Below are 23492 nucleotides of genomic sequence, written 5' to 3' on the forward strand. Positions count from 1 at the left end.
CCCAATGAAGTTACAAAAAGAAGTATTCAATTCTTAAATGCAGCTGTACATATTAACAATATTTCCTCCGACTTTTATGGTAAGTGTTTTTGCTTGATGTTGATAACAAATAAATCTTAGTTGGAAAACATTAGCATCACGTGTCAAAAACGGCACAATTGTGCCATCACTAGCTTGCATTTGGGCTACCGAATTATCCGACTTACTGGCAACATACAAAATGTTGCTTTGCTCACAGTAATCAATTCCTCTAGGGGAATTAACTTTCATAATCCATTTAATATCTCCATCATAACTAACATGATTAACACATCCTTTAACAATATCAACTACGTAAACGAAACCTTTGGTGTTATCGTGAGCTAAGCGTATAGTGTTTCCGGTGAACAAACCGAAATCTCAACTTGCTCCAGAAATAACGTGTGATTCTTTTCCGACGTTTTCCAGTATGACAATAGATCCATATTTACCTTCACCCTGTTCAACTGCAAACGTTTTCCTGTGGTAAGAAATGCTAAAAGGGTTTTCCTGCATTCCAATTGGTTTCAAATTGTACACTATTGCCATCCTGGTTAATTTTAAACTTCCTAATTGCTTGTTTATTCGCAAATGAGACCGCAATCTCCTATTTTCCGCAACAAGTTAAACCTCGTGGTTCGTCGGTGAAATTTTTGCGAGAATCGAAATTATAATTGGGAGGTTTGAAGATCTTCATACATCTATTTTTCTGATCAATTACAACCAAACGACCATCTTAAAGCATAATCATCCCGCGTGAACGAGTAACGTCCTTATCACCAGGCGATAAAGTAACAATTTCCCTGTCAAATTTTGCATGGAGTTCACTTTCTATTAAAGTATTTGATGCCATAATCTGTCAAAAGAAAGTATCCTTTGAATGATCAAATTATAACTTTATATATGTGACTATGCTTAGTTACAACTGAAAAAAGTAAGATAAGAAAAATATCGAACTCCAAGGAATATTCAAAACGGAAAGTCCCTAATGAAAGCATTTTCCTTACGTCGAAAAAGTAAAGTTTACCTTGCCCATCGAATTTCCTATAATTCGGAAATACAAAACATTATAAACATTATAAATGTACATGGAAGATCAATCTAAACTTTTAAGAGTAGATCTGAAAAAAATGCGGACATGGCTAAAAATAAAACAAAAGGGTAAAAGGCGTTACTTGTCTTAAATTTTGAATACTATAATAGATGTTGAAAATCTAACGGGTCAAACATGATCAAGATGTCAATATTTATCTACATCCTTAGGAGTTAATGACCTTTAACGATGATTTTTGGATAATTTTCATGTGTTTGCCTATTAACCTAAACACCATATTAGGTAGGTTTGGACATTTAAAGGCAAACAAGATCAGTAATACAAGATCTACAAAAATATCAGTACGTCCGAAGCTATTGGTTTTGCCCTAAAATGACACTAACTTTGACCTATTCAAGGTATTTTGCTTATTATCTCTAAAAATTTAAGAATTAAGAAATACAAAAGCAAAAACTATAAACAGCAAACTTATACAGAAATACAAGATCGACAATGGGGCCAAATAAATGGAAGACCCCTCTAAACAACAACAATTATGTTAATACTAATTTTGATAAGTTGGCAAATAAAAAAAAACAACATAATAATAGTTAGAATCTGTAAGTAGCAAAATAAAAATCTGCTATACACGAGCTTAAAAATGCTAATAATTATGACGAATTTGACAAGTTTTGTGTTTTTTTATTACTTATCTCAAAAACTATGCTAAATAGAGTGTTTTTTTTTGTTTGTTAAATAACTATATAACATATCAAGTGATCAAGTGAGGATTTGGAGAGATCATAAGCTTTTAGTTTCAGTAGCAGTAAGTCATGGGTGAGACAGTCAAATGCTTTAACAAGTCCATAAGGATAGCTGCAAGGTATTAATTTTGATCTAAGGCTAATTTCCAATCTTCAATCACTCTTAATAAAGTTGTCTGACATCCAAAAGCTGATCTAAAAGCTGCCAAAAATGGACTGAAGATTTTATCAAAGTACTGTACTAATTGTACTTCTACGGCATTTTCAAAAACTTTAGAAATAGCCGGTAATACACTTACCGGTCTATATTTTCCCTTTTCTAATACACTATTCTTTTTGTGAATAGGTGCAACTTTAGCTTCCTTAAGACGGCCAGGGAAGGTCGATGATGATAATGATAAATTAACACTATCTGTAAGGGGTTTAACAATAGCAGGTTTAGCAAAATACAGTAATTTAGGTGAGATACCATCTATACCAGTGGCTTTTTTAACATTAATCTTACGTACGTGAGTTTTGAACAGCGGTATACTACTGTTGCCTTTATTTACGTATACGTTTCTCAACAAAATCTTGATCAACAGGGGAAAAGGTAAAACTGTTTTGATCAAGATCTGGAAGATTATCTTTAATGGCCAAAATACTCGGGTGATCACCATCAACCTTTATTTGACTGCTTCCTATATTCTTTGCAACATTTATAAAATAGTCATTAAATATCTCACACACCTCCTCCTGTTTTGTAATTTAAACATTATTTTCAGAGAGGACAGCTTCCTTTTGGTGTCCATTTCCCTTATTTGTAAGAAAAGGTTTCACTGTTGGCCAAAAATCTTTCTATTTAGGGCCTCCAGCACACCTCTCTACAAAATATTCGTTAATGGATTTATTTTTTAGTTTTGTAAAATAGTTGCGTTGGCGCCTATATGTCTCCCAGTTCTTGCTACCACTGAATTTTTGAAATTTATTATACAACATTTTTTTCTTATAAATGGCACTTTTAAGCTCTGCATTCATATATGGTACCTAATTTGGATTTTTTTTTCCTAAAAAGCTGCGTGTTTGTCAGCTACCTCAATGAAACTTTTACTAAAATTATCATATGCTGCATTTACATTATCAAATTCAGATATATCTTAGTCCTCATTGGAATTCCGATAAATTGACGATATACGGAATCTCCAAAGCGAACAAAAATGTTATATAGTAAAAATTCAAGGGCAGATATAGTATCCATGTCCAATTGACATAGTTCATTTGTTTATTGCTACTAAAAAATGATCTAAAAGAGTTTGAACTTATGTATTCGCATTCTGACTTTTTAAATGCCCATTTAATTAGGTGTGTGCATTTTTTCTTAATGAGAATATTAGGCAAAGTGGTATATAGGGTAGACAAATCAAAACTTTGAACAGATTCAAAATCACCAATATATGCATGCAATTTATCAAGTACTTCCAACGAGTTTTTGACACTCCAAAAGTAATTAATTCCACTATTTTAAACGGCCTTATTTGAACAATTTATTATCAGGTTTTTGATTGTACCAATTGTACTTAGTAAGACGAATAGACAATTTAGTAGTGGAACAATGGCTTGAAGACGAAATAAATCTATATTTGTGAGGTGTTTAGTTTAGCTTTCAAATTGGAAGCCATTACAAACTAGTAGTTGGGACTTTCATTGTATTTGGTTCTGCTTCTAAAGAGGTAGCTAAAAGTTTATGTTTGTTACAGATGTCGTTTTCTGAAAATGGAGTCAGTTGGAATGTTGATGAATTGGTGATTCCTTTTTTCAGAACCTCAATGTAAAGTTTAGGTCAAACAATAACAATATTATTAGCAGCTTTATCGGCCGGGACAAAATACATATTTACCTGAACAATTGGACAAAGGCAAAGGCGGTAGGGAGACATACTTTATATACACCCACCGCCAGGAGTGAGAGCAGGTTCGCAGAATATTAACCAATCTGGCATGTAAAGAAATTTTACAGATGATGTTCAATAATTTATTTTTACAATAAAATAAAGACTTCCAATTAAACAAATAAATTAACGTCAGTACCAGAAAGACAATATTTTTAACATTTTTTAAAAACTGAAAGATTTTTATAAACTAAATAAATATACTGTGTAATATATGTCAGTCTAGTAAATCAATTTTCATAGTTTTAAAAATATTTTTAGCTACTTGGTTTGACTATTGGTTTCAACATGTACAGCTCAAGTTATTTTGCATTAAGAAATACAACTGTAACAGTTATGAAATGTAACAAAAAAATTAAGATAGTGTGGTTTTTTTTATGAAATGTACAAACATTTGCGAAATAGTTCATTTAGAATATGTAAGTGAAAATGAAAGTATTAAATATTTTATTAAAATATCCGGCATATCTGCTTTTTTAATATATTTATCTTTACATCATTGTACACAGATTCGAACAAATTTTGCAGATATGTATTTACCGTGACACAACATATTCTATAGTATATACACATATATACAAATGCAATACATGGTCAGAGAAAAGACCGCCATATATTATTACTTTAACAATGTGAAAAAGAAATAGCAAGTTCTTTTTTTCTATAAAGGGGGGGGGGGGGGGTGATGTTCCTGTTTATGTAGAATAAAACATTTAAAACTACTAACATTTATTTTTCTAAAGAAATATTCTCCAACCTTAATCTAGAAATTCATTTGAATAATACTAGTTTTCATGAGAAACGTGTGAGAAACAAAATTGCACCATTTCATATCAGAAGTTGACAAATGTGTGAAAAACAAAATTGCACCATTTCATATCAGAAGTTGACCCCACACATTTTCCATAATTACGAGTGACACTAGTTTTTTGTTCCACATCAATATAACATACATTAGTTATCAAAAGTAGGGTCCATGTTTTGGAAGCTTGCTGTTGTCAATGACCATATTTCAATTTTTCTTGTTCGTATAAGAGTGTCGTGGTGCAAAGGCCTCGGCTCCTACGGCTAGTAATGGTGTCATCATATGTCGTACATCATACACAGTTGGATTTGAGTTGTCACCAGCTCTATGTCTATAATGCTCCAAATGTTGTTCAAAGGAGTCCTGTGTTCAACAAGTACAAAGACATGTTAATAACAAAGTATATTTATTAACCTTCTTTACAGAAGAATATCATAATACATAACAATAAAGTCCGGATCGTAACCGGTTAAGATATGTCAATATTACGGTATGTGACATCCCCCTCTTTCTAAAAGATGAAATGAAAATGAAATGATTTAATGAATAAATGAATTTGAGTATTACCCATGACCAGTTAAAATTAATACTGAATGATTTTGATTATAAATTAATACTGAATTGGTTTTGACTTGAAATTATACTGACTAGATTAATGTCTCTTTTCAAATTTAAGTTAAAGTCTATATATTGTCTTTTCTGATAACTAACTAAAACTAGCTAAATGCTTTCTAAAATCTAATTGACAGTTCAACAAAATTTTTACATAGTCATTTAATTTGGTTGGCACTTTTACTGTTCTTCCAGATCTTGTAATGGGTGATTTAGATTGTTCAATACTTTCATTTTCCTCGGACGGTGTGTTTCGATAGTCTAGAAGAGCTTTGTGCGGATCCTTCGATTTCATAATTAGCTTCTTGATGGTTTGAACACTTCTTTCTGCTTGTCCATTTGACTGAGCATAGTGTGGGCTGCTCGTGGTATGTTCAAATCATATTCGGTAGCAAATCTTTTTGAATTCTAATGAAGAAAACTGAGGACCATTGTCAGAAACTAATTTGACAATATATCCAAATCTTTACATAAGTCCTTTTAAATAATCAATGGTGTTTTTGCTAGTTTTATTGTCTAGTTTCATATCTTCTGGCCACTTTGAGTAGTAGTCTACTACTAATAGATAAGTTGTTTTTGGTATTCAAATAAGTCGGTAGCCACTTTGGAACAGGGTCTTTTAGGTATTTCCGGCATTAACATCGGTTTCTTTGCGTTTATTTTAGAGACTGATGTTGAGCGCAAAGGCTTTAACTTTGTCCTCGATGTCTTGTCCCATGCCGATGCAGAATAGTACATCACGTGCACGGTTTTGCATTTTACGATTCCAAGATGTGATTCATGTATTTTGTCTAACATTTCATTTTGTAGCGCTTTTGGTACAATAGATATAGGAAGATGTGGTGTGAGTGCCAATGAGACAACTCTCCATGCAAATAACAATTTAAAAAAAAGTAAACCATTATAGGTCAATGTACGGCCTTCAACTTGGAGCCTGGGGTCACACTGAACAAGAAGCAATAAAGGTCCCCAAAATTACTAGTGTAAAGCCATTCAAACGGGAAAAACAACGGTCTAATCTATATATATAAAAAAAAAATTAAAAAAAATTACAATAACAAACGACAACTACTGTACATCAGATTCCTGACTTAGGACATGTGCAAACATTTTAAATGGATCCAAACCTTCTCCCTTTTTCTGAAACAATAGCATAACATGACAACATAGAAAAACACACGATAAAATATCAATTGGCAGGCTTAACTCAATCAAAAAACGTAAATTAATACACTATGAACGAATAAATTTGATCTGCGATATCTGAATGCAAATGCATAGTTAATGAAATATAAGGGACAAACATTCAAGGCCAAAAAGCAAACAAACAAGTCCAAACAACGCCATGGCAAGACACCACTGCGAAATATTTAACCCTTCGAAAATATTCACTTTAGAAAAAAATCGGTTTTAAAAAATACAGGTAAATCTCGAAGTTTTAAATTATACAAATGTAGTAAGAAGAAGTGAAAATTATAATATATTCCAAACAATCAAAGCTGGTATATAGACAAGATCCATATAAATATAAAATAACAAAAAAGCATTATAAACAGTATCAACGATTTGAGAGTACTCGCAGTTACTGACAGCTAAATAAAAGCCAAAAACAAATAATAATAAAAAATCATGCATCAGAGACTAAAATCAACTAAACACATCCCAGGGATTTAGTATTTTAACGTCATGAACAGTCCGAGAACACATGACTTGTGCAATGCCAAAAATAAATGTATCGACCGGTAGAAGGATAGTGAGGAGCGGCTTCTATAGAGATAAAAATTAACGTGTCTGTGTCTCTATACACCCCGCCTCAAAAGAAGATACAATATAGTCAAGTTTTAATTTGCTAATGAAAAAATCGATATTAGTGCCAATGTAAACTATAATCAGAGATCTAATTACAATATTGGTTCGATAACCCTTACTTATAAGTTTGTTTATAGGTTCGATGAGTTTACACGGATCACATAGTGATTTCCTCGCTTTAAGTACAATATTACCATAAAATTTAGGATGTGAAATACCATTTTTAATAAGTTTTCTACAGGTATAGCCAAATTTACTAATCAAATCTTTGTATCTATGAAAGAATTTAGTAAAAGTTTTAAGTAATTTATGGTATCGCCTTGTACAATATTATAGTCCATCGATGACTGAAAGTTCGTCACGGTAAGTCAAATATGGCCTCAAAGAGTGTAAAGGTTCAGATTTTTCATTTGGCCATCCATTAAATATGACATCTTGTAATTCCTGAAGGTGTTCATCATTTGCAGTTTCCTTCTGAAATTTAGCATACATTTCTGGTGTAAATGGCAATTATGATATCAAATGAATGTCATTCTTTTTTTAAGTCAGGTACTAATACTTCCTTTGTTTCTTTTAGAAACGATCTACTGAGATAATCTGCTAGATACATCTCTTTGCCTAATTTATAGTCATTTTTAAGATCATACTTTTTATAATGCTATTAAAAGTCTCTGTAATCTAGGCAGTGTGTGGTGAAGCAGTTTCAGGAAGATTGATTGGAGCGGTTTATTGTCTGTCTCTATTTGAACTCGGCGATCATATAGTATTACGCACTCATTGAATTTATTACATCCATAAACAATTGCAAGAGTTTCTTTTTCGATCTGCGAATATCGTTGCTGTGTTTGAATAAGAGCACGTGAGGCATACGCAACTGGTTTTTGATTTTGTATCAGTACAGCTCCAAGTCTTTTTGAACTAGCATCAACACTGAGTGTAAGCGGTATGTTCGGATTGAAGTATTGCAGCAGTGGTGCATTTGTTGCCATTTCTTTCAACTTCTTAAAGCTAGTTTCTTGTTTTTCATCCCAGTGCCATACTGTGTATTTTTCTCTAATAGTGTTCTCAACGGTGCACTGACATATTTGGCATAAACTTGCCAAGATACTGAGTAAAACCCGTGAAGGTTTGCAGATCCTTGACGCACTCCGGTTTTGACATTTTATTGACTGCATGGATTTTTTCTGGGTCTGGTTTCACGCCTTCACTTGTTAGACGGTGTCCAACGTATGTTACTTCCGGTTTGCTAATTTCGCATTTTCCGGCACTGAGTTTCAAGTTGTGTTCTCGCGCTATGTCTAGAACCTGTGAAAGACGCATATCATATAAAAAAAGAAGATGTGGTTTGATTGCCAATGAGACAACTATCCACAAAAGACCAAAATGACACAGACATTAACAGCTATAGGTAATCGTACGGCCTTCAACAATGAGCAAAGCCAATACCGCATAGTCAGCTATAATAGGCCCCGATAAGACAATGTAAAACAATTCAAACGAGAAAACTAACGGCCTTATTTATGTAAAAAAATGAACGAAAAACAAATATGTAACACATAAACAAACGACAACCACTGAATAACAGGCTCCTGACTTTGGAAAGGCACATACTTAAATAATGTGGCGGGGTTAAACATGTTAGCGGGATCCCAACCCTCCCCTAACCTGGGACAGTGGTATAACAGTACAACATAAGAACGAACTATAAAAGTCAGTTGAAAAAGGCTTAACTCATCAGATGGACAAAAATACAAGTGGACGTGGCCGGGTAATTCTTTTTGGTCTGATCCTTAAATAAGAATGACGTCGATAATCTCTCTGCTCCTTCTATGTCGGATACCATTTCAGACACAATTTTCTGGAATACTTCCGATGCTGAATTTATTCCAAAAGGTAAGCGAGCAAATCTATAACGTCCAAATGGTGTATTAAATGTGCATAGCTTTGAGCTAGGTTCGTCTAGTTGAATATGTCAAAATCCACTGGTGGCATCCAGTTTACTAAAGACTTTAGCGTTCGGCATTTGAGAGATAACTTCTTCTATGGTTTTTAACGGATAATCTTCACGTAAAATTGCCTTGTTTAAATCATGGGGATCAATGCAGATTCGAATTTTGCCGTTTGGTTTAATGTCAGTAACCATAGAGTTGACCCATTGTGTAGCTTCTTGCTGTTTTGACTTTGATAGCTATGGGTATCTTACGCGGTGCGTGTACAACTGGTGCTACAGTTTTGTTGATACGTATCTTATGTGTTCCTGGTTGACATCCTCGGCCTGAGAATAAATCTCCATATTGTTGTTCCATATTTTCTGGTAAAAATGGTTTTGTCGTTTCTTACGGTTCGCTTGTGTTAGTGATTGAATGTATGCGCTTTATGAGTTTCATCGCTTCGCACGTTTTGGCACCTATGACAGATTGTACATTACGGTCTACAATGTGAAATTTCACGGCATGATCTCGGCATTTATAACTACACATAAGATGAATTATCCCAACAGTGTCAACGATGTGTCCTGAGTATGAACAGAGTGGCGATACTTGTTTTTTGATGATATGATGCAAACAAATGGTTTTCAGTTTGTTTAGGGAAAGTACGTTGTACTTTGCACGTGTGTCTAGCTGAAAGTTAACTGGTACGTCGTTGACGTTGATTGTTTCGGTCCATTCATCGGTATTTAATTCTTGATCATCAATTGTTGCTACAAAAAGTTCATCGTCATCAGATTCACTGCATATGTCTAAAGTGTGCATTTTCTTTGATGATTTGTTTGATGACAGACAAACTGATGTTGTATTTATGCCATTTGTTGCACTGTTTCTCAAATGCAGGACATTTTCTACGCTCATGTTAACCTCCACAGTTTTTACATTTGTTTTCGAAATTGGGTGATTGCCCCCTGTTATTTTGAGGTGGTCCCCTTTGTGGTGTGTATTGCTTGCCATACTTTTTACCTGATGATCTTGATCCTTGTTTGTTTAACATGTTAATTGTTTTATCTTCGCTTTGCATAGTTTTAAGTTGAGCCTTTGAAAGTTCTAGCGAAATTTATAGCCTTTTCTAACGAGAGTTCGGACCCTTCAGTAATACATTTCTCCCGAACTTTGTGGTCTTTAGTTCCAAAAACAATGGCATCACGTACCATTTCCTCCGGCGTCGCATATCCACAATCTTTTACTAGTATTTTGAGGTCTTTGAGATATTCTTCGAAAGTGTCAATTTCTTTTTGTACACGGCTTAAAAATTTGTATCGTGAAGAAATCTTGTTTGATTTGTGGCGGACGTGTTTTTTCAAAGTTCTGATAGTGCACATTAAGTTTCTTTTTATCATCTTCCGCGAGATCCCAGGTTGAATATATGTCCCTACCTTTTTTGCCTATCCATATCATTAGATAGTTACATTTTTGTGCTTCGGCAGTTTTAGCCAGAGATCCCGCGAACGAAAACTGTGTATGTTGTTGGAAAGATTCCCAAGCGGTCACCAGTTCTGTTGCTTCCCAGTCCGTTGTTAGGATGAGATCCTGATAGTGCATCCATGATTATGATATTTTTATATAATTAGGTAGCTGGATTGTTCATGCAACTTTTAAGATTGCTTCCATCAAGGGATGGCTTATTTTCATTATGATGAGCGATGGTTCAGTCTGACACCATCCCAGATAGCAATTATGTGTTGGGCCCACGTTGGCATTCTGTTAGCAACATTGTTGGGCCAACGTTGGAAAACTATGTTGGGTCAACGTCATTTTGATCATCATTGTTTATTTAAGCTTTCCATATTATTTATTAGTAATCAGTATATTCTAGTCTATACTGTATTGTGTATAGATAATATACATTCAACTGTCAGTTGGAGAGTGAGAAATTCCATTCGTTTCAATTGATCAGAAATAATCATTGAGTTATGAACAAATAAAACTATATTCAAATTTTATTTATTTTTTTAGGCTGGTTAAAAATAATTTTTTTTGGGGCAAAAAAATATTCAAGCATAAATACATCTAGATGACTACAAAGATTTGAAATATAAGATAAAGAGAATGAAGAGCACATTTTTTTGTTTGCACTTTGGAATAATATTAAAAAAAAACTAAAGCTGTGTTATAAAACGGGGAGATAAGCACTTAATACGTTGGCATATTGTTGGCACAATGTTGGCTTATATTTGTTATGAAATATATAATCCTAAGAATCATTCAAATAAAGTTTGTTTAAAATTGGTTCAGTAGGTTCAGTCAGAAGATCTTACACCGAACCAATGGATGACATAAGTCGAATATCATTGGGCCAATTAACTACTTAAATAACAGTTGGTAAGAAAATGTTGGGCCAACATTGGGCCAACCATACACAAATGACAGTTGGTGCCAAGTTGTTGGGCCAACGAGGGGCCAACAGTGTCAAAATAACTGTTGGCTGAGTTTTGTTGGGCCAACGTTGGTCTCTTGTTGTCCTACTAACGCCAACTGTTTACCAATTGTGCCAACCAATCACCAATGTTTGCCCAACAAAGTAATGTTATCTGAGATGTTCAATAAGTACGAAGACATGTTGACAATAACAAACTAGATTTAATAACCTTCTATACAGGAAAGTATCATAATACATAACAATAAAGTCCGGATCGTATCCGGTTAAGATATGTCAATATTACGGAATGTGACATCCTGGTTGAAGTTGTGAGTTAACATTAACTTAGCTCCAATCTCAAGAAGAAATTTTACGCATGCAACAATCAACAGCACACGTATCTTTAAACTAGTCAATGTTTGTCAACTTAAAAGCATCCATTTCCCCTGCTTGTTTATAAACGCACCTGGTCTCTGCATACCAGATTGTTCCCAAGAATCAAAATAACTTAGAATTAACCAGGATTTCTTTTGTGTCGCCCTTCATAGAGGATTCTTAAATTTAAACAGCCAAATAATTTGTCAACTGTCCTAAGAAAATTAGCTGCTTCACTAGCATTATCCCCATACATTTTCATTAAAGTCCTAATTAGCACCTTAAATTGATAATACATTTAGAAAATGGGTACATCTTAAAATAAATGTCACAAATCATATATAAATGACTGCAAATTCAGTAACTAATGCAAGTTTATTTTCTTCCATTTGATTCATTGAGAATCACAAAAACAAGAACTCCCATTTATTATAATATAAGAAGTCCTAAAGTAGCAATTATCAAAATGACAATTCCGTTCCTACTTAAAAAATTGCAATATTATGTAAATTTACATTTAACACAAACATGTACATGTACATTTTGTATACACTGCACATTTTTTTTACGATGAAACAATAGTGCAGAAATAAATTTTCTGTACGACAGCATATATAATACATGTAATATGCAAAGTGTGATGTGATTGTTGTGTTTGCTGCTCAATTGTACTAATTTTAACATGATTGATACTATAGACAATTGTTAACGGAAATGTGCAAAATATTCAGAGGTATAGATTCTGTTCGACAGAATAATAAAACTATTTAAATTTCTAAACATTAAGTATAAACTTTTTGTTGCATGCTTTTTGTACAGTAATACACGACATGCTAATGGTCATACATAGAATGACTTTCATAACAGTGTCGTCGGCCGTAAAACGTTTGTAAGTTATTAACTGTTATAGTACTGAGAATTTACCTATAACTTGTTTGTCAACGGCTATGATTTTATGCTTACTCAGTCTACCAGAGGCCTTCCAGTGGGGATTGAAATGATTACTTGTTACAGATTTCGATACATAGAATGAAACTTTCTTTTCACAAAGGTTTAAAGGAATTTGTTTTACATATTTTTTATACCATCACTTACAACAGTGTCATTTTTAAGAATAATAAAGTTCAGAGCTGATATCATTTAATAATATTATTTTTTTAGATTTATTCATTGTAAAAAACTCTTTTAAGTTAATGGGGTTAATTCACAAAATATCTAATTGATTAAGAGAACAAATTTTTCTACGTTGTGAATGCATAATGCATATACATGTGGGATTTGTTTGTGAAGAATTCCGGATAATTAAAAAATCATTTAATTTGTGTGTTTAATACCATAACTTGATCAATTCATTCAGATATCTGTCAGTTTGCCTTAGCCACAACTTCTCACGATTTTTTTGTTTTTCTTATGAAACTTATATTATTGTGATGTATTTTTTTTTGTGTCTCATTGACTGACTACTTATTCATATTTAAAAACATACGAGAAGGCATCAATACAAATTCATGACACAAAATAACAAAATAATTTCAAATTTCCTATGTACACAATATTTGACCTTTTACCAATACAATAACGTAAATACAAATTTCATAAGGTTTAATCCAAATAGGTTTTTTTACTTTCCAATAACTTGCAAGAACGAAACAGACAGGACAGAAGAATATCCTGTCAATATTTGTTTATGGTATTTGCCAACTTTTGCACTTTTGAAAGTGTATTATGCATTCGTTCTGAAATAAAATTTTAGATTTAAGTCAGTTTTTTTTTTGGAAAGAAGGTGTGATATCATAATAGGAAAACTTATTATCAAAATAAAACAAAACATAAGTAAAGAAGTTTAAGTATTCAATATAAATCAAATCACAAAGGTAATTTCTGATTAGTATTTCGAGTTATTTTATTTAGGTGTTGAGAACCTTTGGTGACCCCATAGTATAAATGTCTTTAGTAAGTACGTCTTGATCAGTGGGAATTACAGACGATCTTTCACCCAATCTGTCCCAGTCAAATGGATGGCCGTAGCTACACTGTTATGAATTTCATTCCCCAAATTTGCATGTATCTTGATTTTTTTTAGTAAAATATTATACACAATCATATATATAATATAATGTGTTTATATATGTATGAAAGAATATCACATTATTTTTCGGTCAGGTAATTGACCTACAAATGGTTTACAAACCAAATATGAAATATTGAAACTCCCAAGACACGAACCAGTCATCATCAAGGAGATTGATTTTTTAAAAATTGTTTTATTGTGAAATTCCCCAGGAATTACTTCTAAAGCCTATATATGTTTTTTTAGCTTTACCAACCACAACAAAAGATAATTGGTTAAGTGTCTAACTAGTCCAGTCAATCTAGCATAAATTTGACCCAAACCCGAAAGTAATTGCAACAGAAGATTTTAAAGTTTTAATCTTTAGCATTATATCCCAAATATACACAGAAAAAAGTCCCACAAAATCTAAATTGAGGAAGACTAAAAAAATCACCATTTAAAATTCCTATGGAGATTTGCATTGAAAAGGGAGATAACTCTTGCAAAAAAGGCAGAAATATCAATAAAAATTGATACAAAATTATAAATTTACCGCTTCTATTCATCAGAATGTATTGATTCTTAATTAATTTTGTAGCAGTGTTTAGAGTATAACAAACAACTTTAAAGGTGTTTTCATATATTTTATCAAGCTATAATCTAGATTTCGTAATTCATTAGTTGACCATTTATTGCATTTTACAACATGTCAAGGTAAAGAATCTAAAATTTAATAAAAATAATTAAGTAGGTATTCTTCTTTTTGTGGTTTAAAGTTTTTACTTTAGATAAGTAAGTTGCTGCAAAAATATAATAAACAGATATAAACAATACCAACTTTTTACATTATTTTTTCAAAATGGTTACATAGCTTCAAATTTGCAATTTCTTTACTGAAAAATGCACGAAAAAAATAAAACTACCCATAACACTTCGGTTTTGTACATTTCATGAGCAGAAGATTATATAATTTAGTCAAATACAAACTTATAACCCCATCAAAGTATATTTTAACATAAATTTCAAGAAAAACAACCAAAAACTGACCAAAAAAGACTCATTTTTGCAAGAGTTATCTCCCCTTTCAATGACTGGACTAAACGTATGAGCCTTGTTTATAAGGTATATATATCGAAAGACATGATCAAATTGCCTTCCTACATGACATTCATGTACAAACATTTTGTACATTGAACAATATGATATATGACCCCTGCTGTTTTAAATACAAGTACTATCAATTATGTATGTGTATGTAATACACATTTACATGATTTATGCTGAGCTGAACTGTTACTATACAGATCCTTGATGATACTGGTCCACCCAGAGTCATTTGTTCTAATTTTAAAACATGTACAAAATCAGAACAATTTCTTGGAATCACCAATGATGTAATTGAATATGATTGGCTAGGATAGAATAGGTATGACAGGGTTTTCAACTTTGTATTTTGGAAACGTCAAGGATTTTTGTTGGACATAATTTTTTATTCGGTTACAAGTTACAAGTTTTGATTGCCCAAGGTGTAAATGATCTAGAACCGAGCGTTGGGCTAGTGTATTTCTTAATCCCTGAATTTAATTTAGTTTCAGGGTCTATTCTCCTTAACTTTCACATGCCATCAAGTGTACAACTTTAAGGGGGCTCGCGGGTCTAAATCAATTTATTTGATATAGGATTTCTCTATATTTTTCTATAAATGAACTTTATCTTATACTTAATAGAAAAATGAAATAAAAAAATGGGGTCACAGTTCATTTACGTTCACAATCTGCCTTCGAAAGAAGCATACATTTTTGTTAATGTCCTTTTTTTCTGTTGAACTAATAGGAGAAACAGCGGTAAAATCGAAATAAAAAAAGAACTTAATTACAGAAATCGCTTAAATTTTACAATTATTCAGTTTATGTACCACTTATTCGAAAACAACAATAAAAAACATAGGTCACTGATGAGTTAAAAAAAGATATTTAAATTTTGAGCTTTTCCAATGATATCTACATTTTAAAAAACACCTGGGCCAACACGAATTTTTTGGAATGATTTTTGTACCATATCATAAAGTAACAACTACTAAAGGTAATAAATAAAATTTGTAATGAAATTTTTTTTTTTTTTGAAAATCTTATACCCACGACCCTCCTTAATATATATGTATACACATTGCCAATTTGTTCATATTTATATTTGTATTTTCAACTAATTTACTTTGAACATTGGATAACATGTGTTTTCTGAGTATTTATCTTATAGATAGATTAATTGCTGCTTGCCAATTGACAAATATCAAATACTATTCAGGACCATAACAGTACAGTTGTAACAATAAGATAATATGAAGGCATATTTTCATTATCAACTGGTTTAGTATTTTGATATCGTTGTAAAGATTAATTTAAATTTTCAAACAGAATGGTCTAACAAAATCATATACTTGTATTCTAAAATGACATTCTTCTTTGGTTTTGGATACAAATCCATGTTTTAATTCTAATAAAACATGGACTGCATGTGATTAATGTCACAATCGAAAGTGCAACGTTAGTTGAATTTTGAACAACGCTGGAGATCAAAATGGACATGTGTATTAGTGTTGCTTGATAGGAAATTAAATAAAATCATTCTAAAAGTAAATTAACATATATCTTTTCATTTTTTTCGTTAAACTGATGATTTTCTGTAACGTTTTTGGGTCGTGAAATCGAAATGGCTGCCATTCGAAGTACAAATGTTTCCAATTAGAGTCAATATAATTCTATCAAACCATGCTCTATGCTCATTTAAACATGGGTAGGCATTATATTTGTCAACATTTAATATATCGCATAGTAAACGCTCGGTATTAAGATATTTACAAAGATAATGCTTGACCATGTAAAAACGAGCATTGAGCATGTCATGCAAGAGTTATTTCTTATATGTTGACTTGTATAAATATTGTTTAGTCCATTTTCCGTTTCTGGAATGTTCATGCCTCAGACTAACTATGTTTCTGGAACGTTCATGTATCAGACTAACTTTATCAATGTGTCCGTATGAAAAAGCAATCATCACAATTACAATTACGATCTGCTCCTTTGTCTAACAGCATTTGAACTATTTGTGTATGTCCATGTCTAAAAGCATTTGTTAGAAGACAACAATCATTATCGAACAATTTATTATAATCTGCTCCTTTGACTAACAACATTGTTAATATATCAGTATGTCCCCTTCTACATGATATCATTACAGGTGACAAACCATTAGTGTTACATTTGTCAAAATCTGCTCCTTTGTCCAACAATATCCTAACGATTTCTGTATATCCAAATTTACAAGCATTCATTATAGGTGACCATCCATTACTGTTACATTTATTATAATCTGCTCCTTTGTCTAACAACATCTTTAATATATCTGTATGTTCCACATTACGACCATCTTTTACAGGTGACCAGACAAATTTGTAACGAAATCCAGAAGCACTCATTATAGGTGATGAACCATCTTTATCACATTTATTACAATCAGCTCCTTTGTCTAACAACAACCTTACTATTTCTGTATGTCCAACACAACAAGCTGACTTTAGAGGTGACCAACCATTATTGTTACATTTGTCAAAATCTGCTCCGTTGCTCAACAACATCCTTACTATTTCTGTATGTCCAAATTTACAAGCATTCATAAAAGGTGACCAACCATTTTTGTCACATTTGTTATAATCTGCTCCTATATCTAACAACATCCTAACTATTTCTGTTTGTCCAAATTTACAAGCATTCATAATAGGTGACCAACCATTTTTGTCACATTTGTTATAATCTGCTTCTATGTCTAACAACATTCTTACTATTTCTGTATGTCCAAATTTACAAGCATTCATAATAGGTGACCAACCATTATTGTTACATTTATCATAATCTGCTCCTTTGTCTAACAACATCTTTACTATCTCTGTACGTTCCACACTACAAGCAATATTTTCAGGTGACAAGTCAATATTGTAACAAAATCCAGAAGCACTCATTATAGGCGAACAACCATTATTGTCACATTTATCGCGGTCTGCTCCTACGTCCAACAGCATCCTTACAATTTCTGTATATCCAAATTTACAAGCATTCTTAATAGCTGACCAACCACTTCTGTCACATTTGTTATAATCTGCTACTATGTCTAACAACATCCTTACTATTTCTGTATGTCCAAATTTACAAGCATTCATTATAGGTGACCAACCATTTTTGTCACATTTGTTATAATCTGCTCCTTTGTCTAACAACATCCTTACGATTTCTGTATGTCCAAATTTACAAGCATTCATAATAGGTGACCAACCATTATTGTTACATTTATCATAATCTGCTCCTTTGTCTAACAACATCTTTACTATCTCTGTACGTTCCACACTACAACCAACCTTTACAGGTGACCAGACAAATTTGTTACAAAGTCCAGAAGCACTCATTAAAGGTGATGAGCCGTTTTTATCACATCTATTATAATCTGCTCCTTTCTCTAACAACATCCTTACTATTTCTGTATGTCCAACACCACAAGCCGACTTTAGAGGTGACCAACCATTATTGTTACATTTGTCAAAATCTGCTCCGTTGTCCAACAACATCCTTACTATTTCTGTATGTCCAACACAACAAGCCGACTTTAGAGGTGACCAACCATTATTGTTACATTTGTCAAAATCTGCTCCTTTGTCCAACAACATCCTTACTATTTCTGTATGTTTAAATTTACAAGAATTCAAAATAGGTGACCAACCATTATTGTCACATGCATTACACTCTGCTCCTACGTCCAACAGCATCCGTACTATTTCTGTATATCCATATGTACAAGCATATTTGAGAGGTGATATACCAGTATTGTTACGATCATCATAATCTGCTCCTACGTCTAACAACATACGTACTATTTCTATAAATCCATATCTACAAGCATACATAAGAGGTGATTTACATGTATTGTTACAATCATCATAATCTGCTCCTATGTTTAACAACATCCGTACTATTTCTATATATCCCCATTTACAAGCCGAATTCAAAGGTGACCAACCATTATTGTCATATGTATCATAATCTGCTCCCATGTCTAACAACATCCTTACTATTTCTGTATGTCCAGCACTACAAGCATTCATTAAAGGCGAACAACCATCAATGTCACATTTTTTATAATATACTCCCATGTTTAACATCATCCTTACTATTTCGGTCCATCCTTTCTTGACAGCTACATTAAATGGAGTTCCCCTATTATTCCTACATTGATTAACATCCACATCATGACTAAGACACCAGTGAATCATAGGAATATCACCTTTAAAACATAATATCAACAGAGCAGTATCATTGTTATATACATCACTGGTATGGGCTAACTGTCTCTGGTAAGATGTATCCAGCTTATTCAAACAGCAGAGAAAATTTTGTCTGAACAGAGGTATCTTCATATTAATGTTACAAATTACAGCATTGACCTCACCCTTTGACCAGTCCCCAATCATTCTTTGTATATACATTTGATGATATTTAGGAGGCACAATTGTTACAAATTTATCCACATTGTTTTGTCTTTCTAATAAAAATCTTTCCTTTATCAAACCACTGTGTGCATTTTTTATCAAGCAGCAGATTATTTTCTGTCCAAAGTAGTACACCAGAAAGTCAAATATTTTATCATGAATAGCTTTGTATATGTTTTTCTCCTTTTTAAAAAATGTATGTATGAGTGAGTTAAAGTCATCCTGTAAAATAAGCCTAGCTGTTCCTCTGTCCAGTCTGCATGCCTCAAATGTGTTCTCAATGATAGCTCTCGTTTCGTCATCAATGTCTTCTATCAATATTTCCTCATTCAAATTGTTGTTAAATATGACACATAAAGCCAGAGCACAGTATTTACTATAACATCCATTTTTCTGTAGCTTATCAATCTCCGCTTCATACACTGTAAAAGGATTTTGGAAAAAATCAGTGATATTAGGTGAAGGATTGTCATGATACAATTTACATAAAAGTGGAAAACAATCATATAAATCACAATATTTTATAATCTCAGGAGCTGTTGTTTGAAGATAAAACTCAGCTATTGACTCCTTTTCAGCTTTTAACAAGCGCATGCTCTGTGATACTAGGTTACATACACATGACATGAATATTGATAAAGATTCAAATTTTTCATCCTGATACACTTGTAGTCGACATGCTACAATAATTTTAGACAGTTCATTCGAAAGGATCCTTTCGATCCTCTCCATGACAGGTTCCCAAACTTTAATGTCAGTCTGGTTTAAAGAATAGTTTCCATATAAATCATCAATAACAAACAATGTTTTCTGGGTTGGGTTATAAAACTTGACAATGTCACCTGGGTCTGTCACTAGAAGTACATCATACCCTTCGAGCTCCATCTGCAATGCCACATGTTTGAGTGTGACTGTCTTTCCTACACCAGAACTAGCAGTAATAGTTACACAACTGTTCTCCTTTATACATTTCAGTACATTACTGGCAGCTCTGGTTATTATAAACATCTTATCATTGTCCTTCCACTCATCAAGGATCTCCTTAATTTCAGCTGAAAAAATAATAATATAACATTCTGCATTGTGAATCAATTATTTTGAATTAAATTATTCATTATTTTGTTTGAAATCCCTGATCAAAGAAATACGTTTTATGATTTGGGAGTGACTTATAGACCCAATGGGTCTGGTATATTTTATTGTTTATATAATATATTTGTATTCTGTTAAATTGTTATTACACATGTCGCTATAATAAAATGTATTTACTTACTAACCTACTATAACACTTATAACTATAGAAAAAGTAGTGGTATGGTCTCCACAAGAGACCAAATGTTGTAGAAATTAGCAACTATATGTCACCCTACATTTTCTTAATTGAAGGACAATTAACATATCAAAAGTTGACAGTTGATGATTAAATTGATGTATAAAATTTCTGCAAGTCGTAAAAACACATATTACTTATCAATTTCATGATATTACGTCAACTTAGTATTTTGCACCATCTCCAAAACCAAAGTGATCGCATAGATTGAGCATGGCTGAGTTAATAAACTGTTGACACAGAGATATATATTGACTGTCGGCAGAAAATTCGACACAAGACAATCTGATGGACAATAGTCATCGGAAAATACCTTGATATATTTATCAAACTGATTTGTACATAAAGTAATCTCACTTTAAAACCAGATGCTCCGCAGGGCGTAGCTTTATACGACCGCAGAGGTTGAACCCTGAACGGTTGGGGCAAGTATGGACACAACATTCAAGCTGGATTCAGCTCTAAATTTGGATTGTGATTAAATAGTTGACACAGCATAGGTTTCTGACACAGAATGAATGTGTTCTAATGAACTTAAAATTTTTGTTTTCTCTTAGAGCAATTCACTATGCTGTTGAATATTAATCCTCTCAAAACAAGAATGTGTCCTCAGTACACGAATGCCCCACTCGCACTATCATTTTCCATGTTCAGTGGACCGTGAAATTGGGGTAAAACTCTAATTTGGCATTAAAATTAGAAAGATCATATCATAGGGGACATGTGTACTAAGTTTGAAGTCGATTGGACTAAAACTTCATCAAAAACTACCTTGACCAAAAACTTTAACCTGAAGCGGGACAGACGGACGGACGAACGGACGGACGCACAGACCAGAAAACATAATGCCCCTCTACTATCGTAGGTGGGGCATAAAAATGTTTGAAGAAATTTTCTTTTTTATTTATGAAATTTCAAATGAGAAAAATTGAACCCAATTTTTTTAATCACATCCCCCTTTCCCTTATTCCAAAACTAATCTCAATTAAAATTTCTAATGGAGTTTGCAACAATAACTACTCATTTAAATACATCATAAAATATTAAGATGTAAAAAAAACTGCTTGTTATCACTGAATGTTATTTATTATAATTTATCAGTTGGTAGTAAAAAGTGAATATACATTGTATATTGTATATAACAAAGATTTAAGTTGATTCTGGACAAAGAAAGATAACTCCAATTAAAAAAAAATCTTGCTATTGCACAATATTTTGCAATTAGATATTTCTTGCTTACTATTCTGGACAAAGAAAGATAACTCTAATTTAAAAAAAATTTGCTATTTCACAATATTGTGCAATTAGATATTTCTTGCCATTGCGCAATACTGTGCAATTGAAAAGACTTGCTATTGCACAACACTTAATATAATAATTTTAGATCCTGATTTGGACCAACTTGAAAACTGGGCCCATAATAAAAAATCTAAGTACATTTTTGGATTCAGCATATCAAAGAACCCCAAGATTTCAATTTTTGTTGAAATCAGACTAAGTTTAATTTTGGACCCTTTGGACTTTAGTGTAGACCAATTTGAAAACAGGACCAAAAATGAAGAATCTACATACACAGTTAGATTTGGTATATCAAAGAACCCCATTTATTCAATTTTTGATGAAATCAAACAAATATTAATTTTGGACCCCGATTTGGACCAACTTGAAAACTGGGCCAATAATCAAGAATCTAAGTACATTTTAGATTCAGCATATCAAAGAACCTAACTGATTCATTTTTTGTCAAAATCAAACTAAGTTTAATTTTGGACCCTTTGGACCTTAATGTAGACCAATTTGAAAACGGGACCAAAAGTTAAGAATCTACATACACAGTTAGATTCGGCATATCAAAGAACCCCAATTATTCAATTTTGATGAAATCAAACAAAGTTTAATTTTGGACCCTTTGGGCCCCTTATTCTGTTGGGACAAAAACTCCCAAAATCAATACCAACCTTCCTTTTATGGTCATAAACCTTGTGTTTAAATATCATAGATTTCTATTTACTTATACTAACGTTATGGTGCGAAAACCAAGAAAAATGCTTATTTGGGTCCCTTTTTGGCCCCTAATTCCTAAACTGTTGGGACCTAAACTCCCAAAATCAATACCAACCTTCCTTTTGTAGTCATTAACATTGTGTTTAAATTTCATTGATTTCTATTTACTTAAACTAAAGTTATTGTGCGAAAACCAAGAATAATGCTTATTTGGGCCCTTTTTTGGCCCCTAATTCCTAAACTGTTGAAACCTAAACTTCCAAAATCAATCCCAACCGTTCTTTTGTGGTCATAAACCTTGTGTCAAAATTTCATAGATTTCTATTAACTTAAACTAAAGTTATAGTGCGAAAACCAAGAAAATGCTTATTTGGGCCCTTTTTGGCCGCTAATTCCTAAAATGTTGGGACCAAAACTCCCAAAATCAATACCAACCTTCCTTTTGTGGTCATAAACCTTGTGTTAAAATTTCATAGATTTCCATTCACTTTTACTAAAGTTAGAGTGCGAAAAGTAAAAGTATTCGGACGCTGGACGACGACGACGACGACGCCGACGCCAACGTGATAGCAATATACGACGAAAATTTTTTCAAATTTTGCGGTCGTATAAAAATATTATTGGTCTATCACAAGTCGTTCCTATCATACTGACATAAGCAAAAAACTTAACAATTGTAGCTTTGTATCGCGTTCTGTGACTTTTGTTGTAGGCAAGGCACAAAGGATTTTTTTTTGCTTCATTATTTCATATTGCTTTTTAAAATAAACACAGAAAATGTATGAAAAATGTTTAAAAAAAACACAGTTAATTTTTGCGAAAATTATCATGGATATCAATAGAAGTTCCTATCTATCTGACTCACAGAAAACTGATTAT

At 32.6% G+C, this 23492-nt stretch overlaps 1 protein-coding gene across 1 annotated transcript in view; it reads right to left on the reverse strand.

The window, feature by feature from the left end:
- Nucleotides 1-1937: 1937 nt before the first annotated feature.
- Nucleotides 1938-23492, reverse strand: part of LOC139526247 (uncharacterized) — a 39337-nt gene continuing 17782 nt past the window's right edge. Inside the window, exons 4-5 of the mRNA XM_071321409.1 lie at nt 16816-20331; nt 1938-2227 (exon numbers count right to left, since the gene is read on the reverse strand). Coding sequence (XP_071177510.1) covers nt 1938-2227; nt 16816-20331 — 3806 coding nt within the window. The remainder of the gene's footprint in view (nt 2228-16815; nt 20332-23492) is intronic.

This window comes from Mytilus edulis, chromosome 1 (assembly GCF_963676685.1).
Source record: "Mytilus edulis chromosome 1, xbMytEdul2.2, whole genome shotgun sequence".
NCBI classification, from domain to species: domain Eukaryota; kingdom Metazoa; phylum Mollusca; class Bivalvia; order Mytilida; family Mytilidae; genus Mytilus; species Mytilus edulis.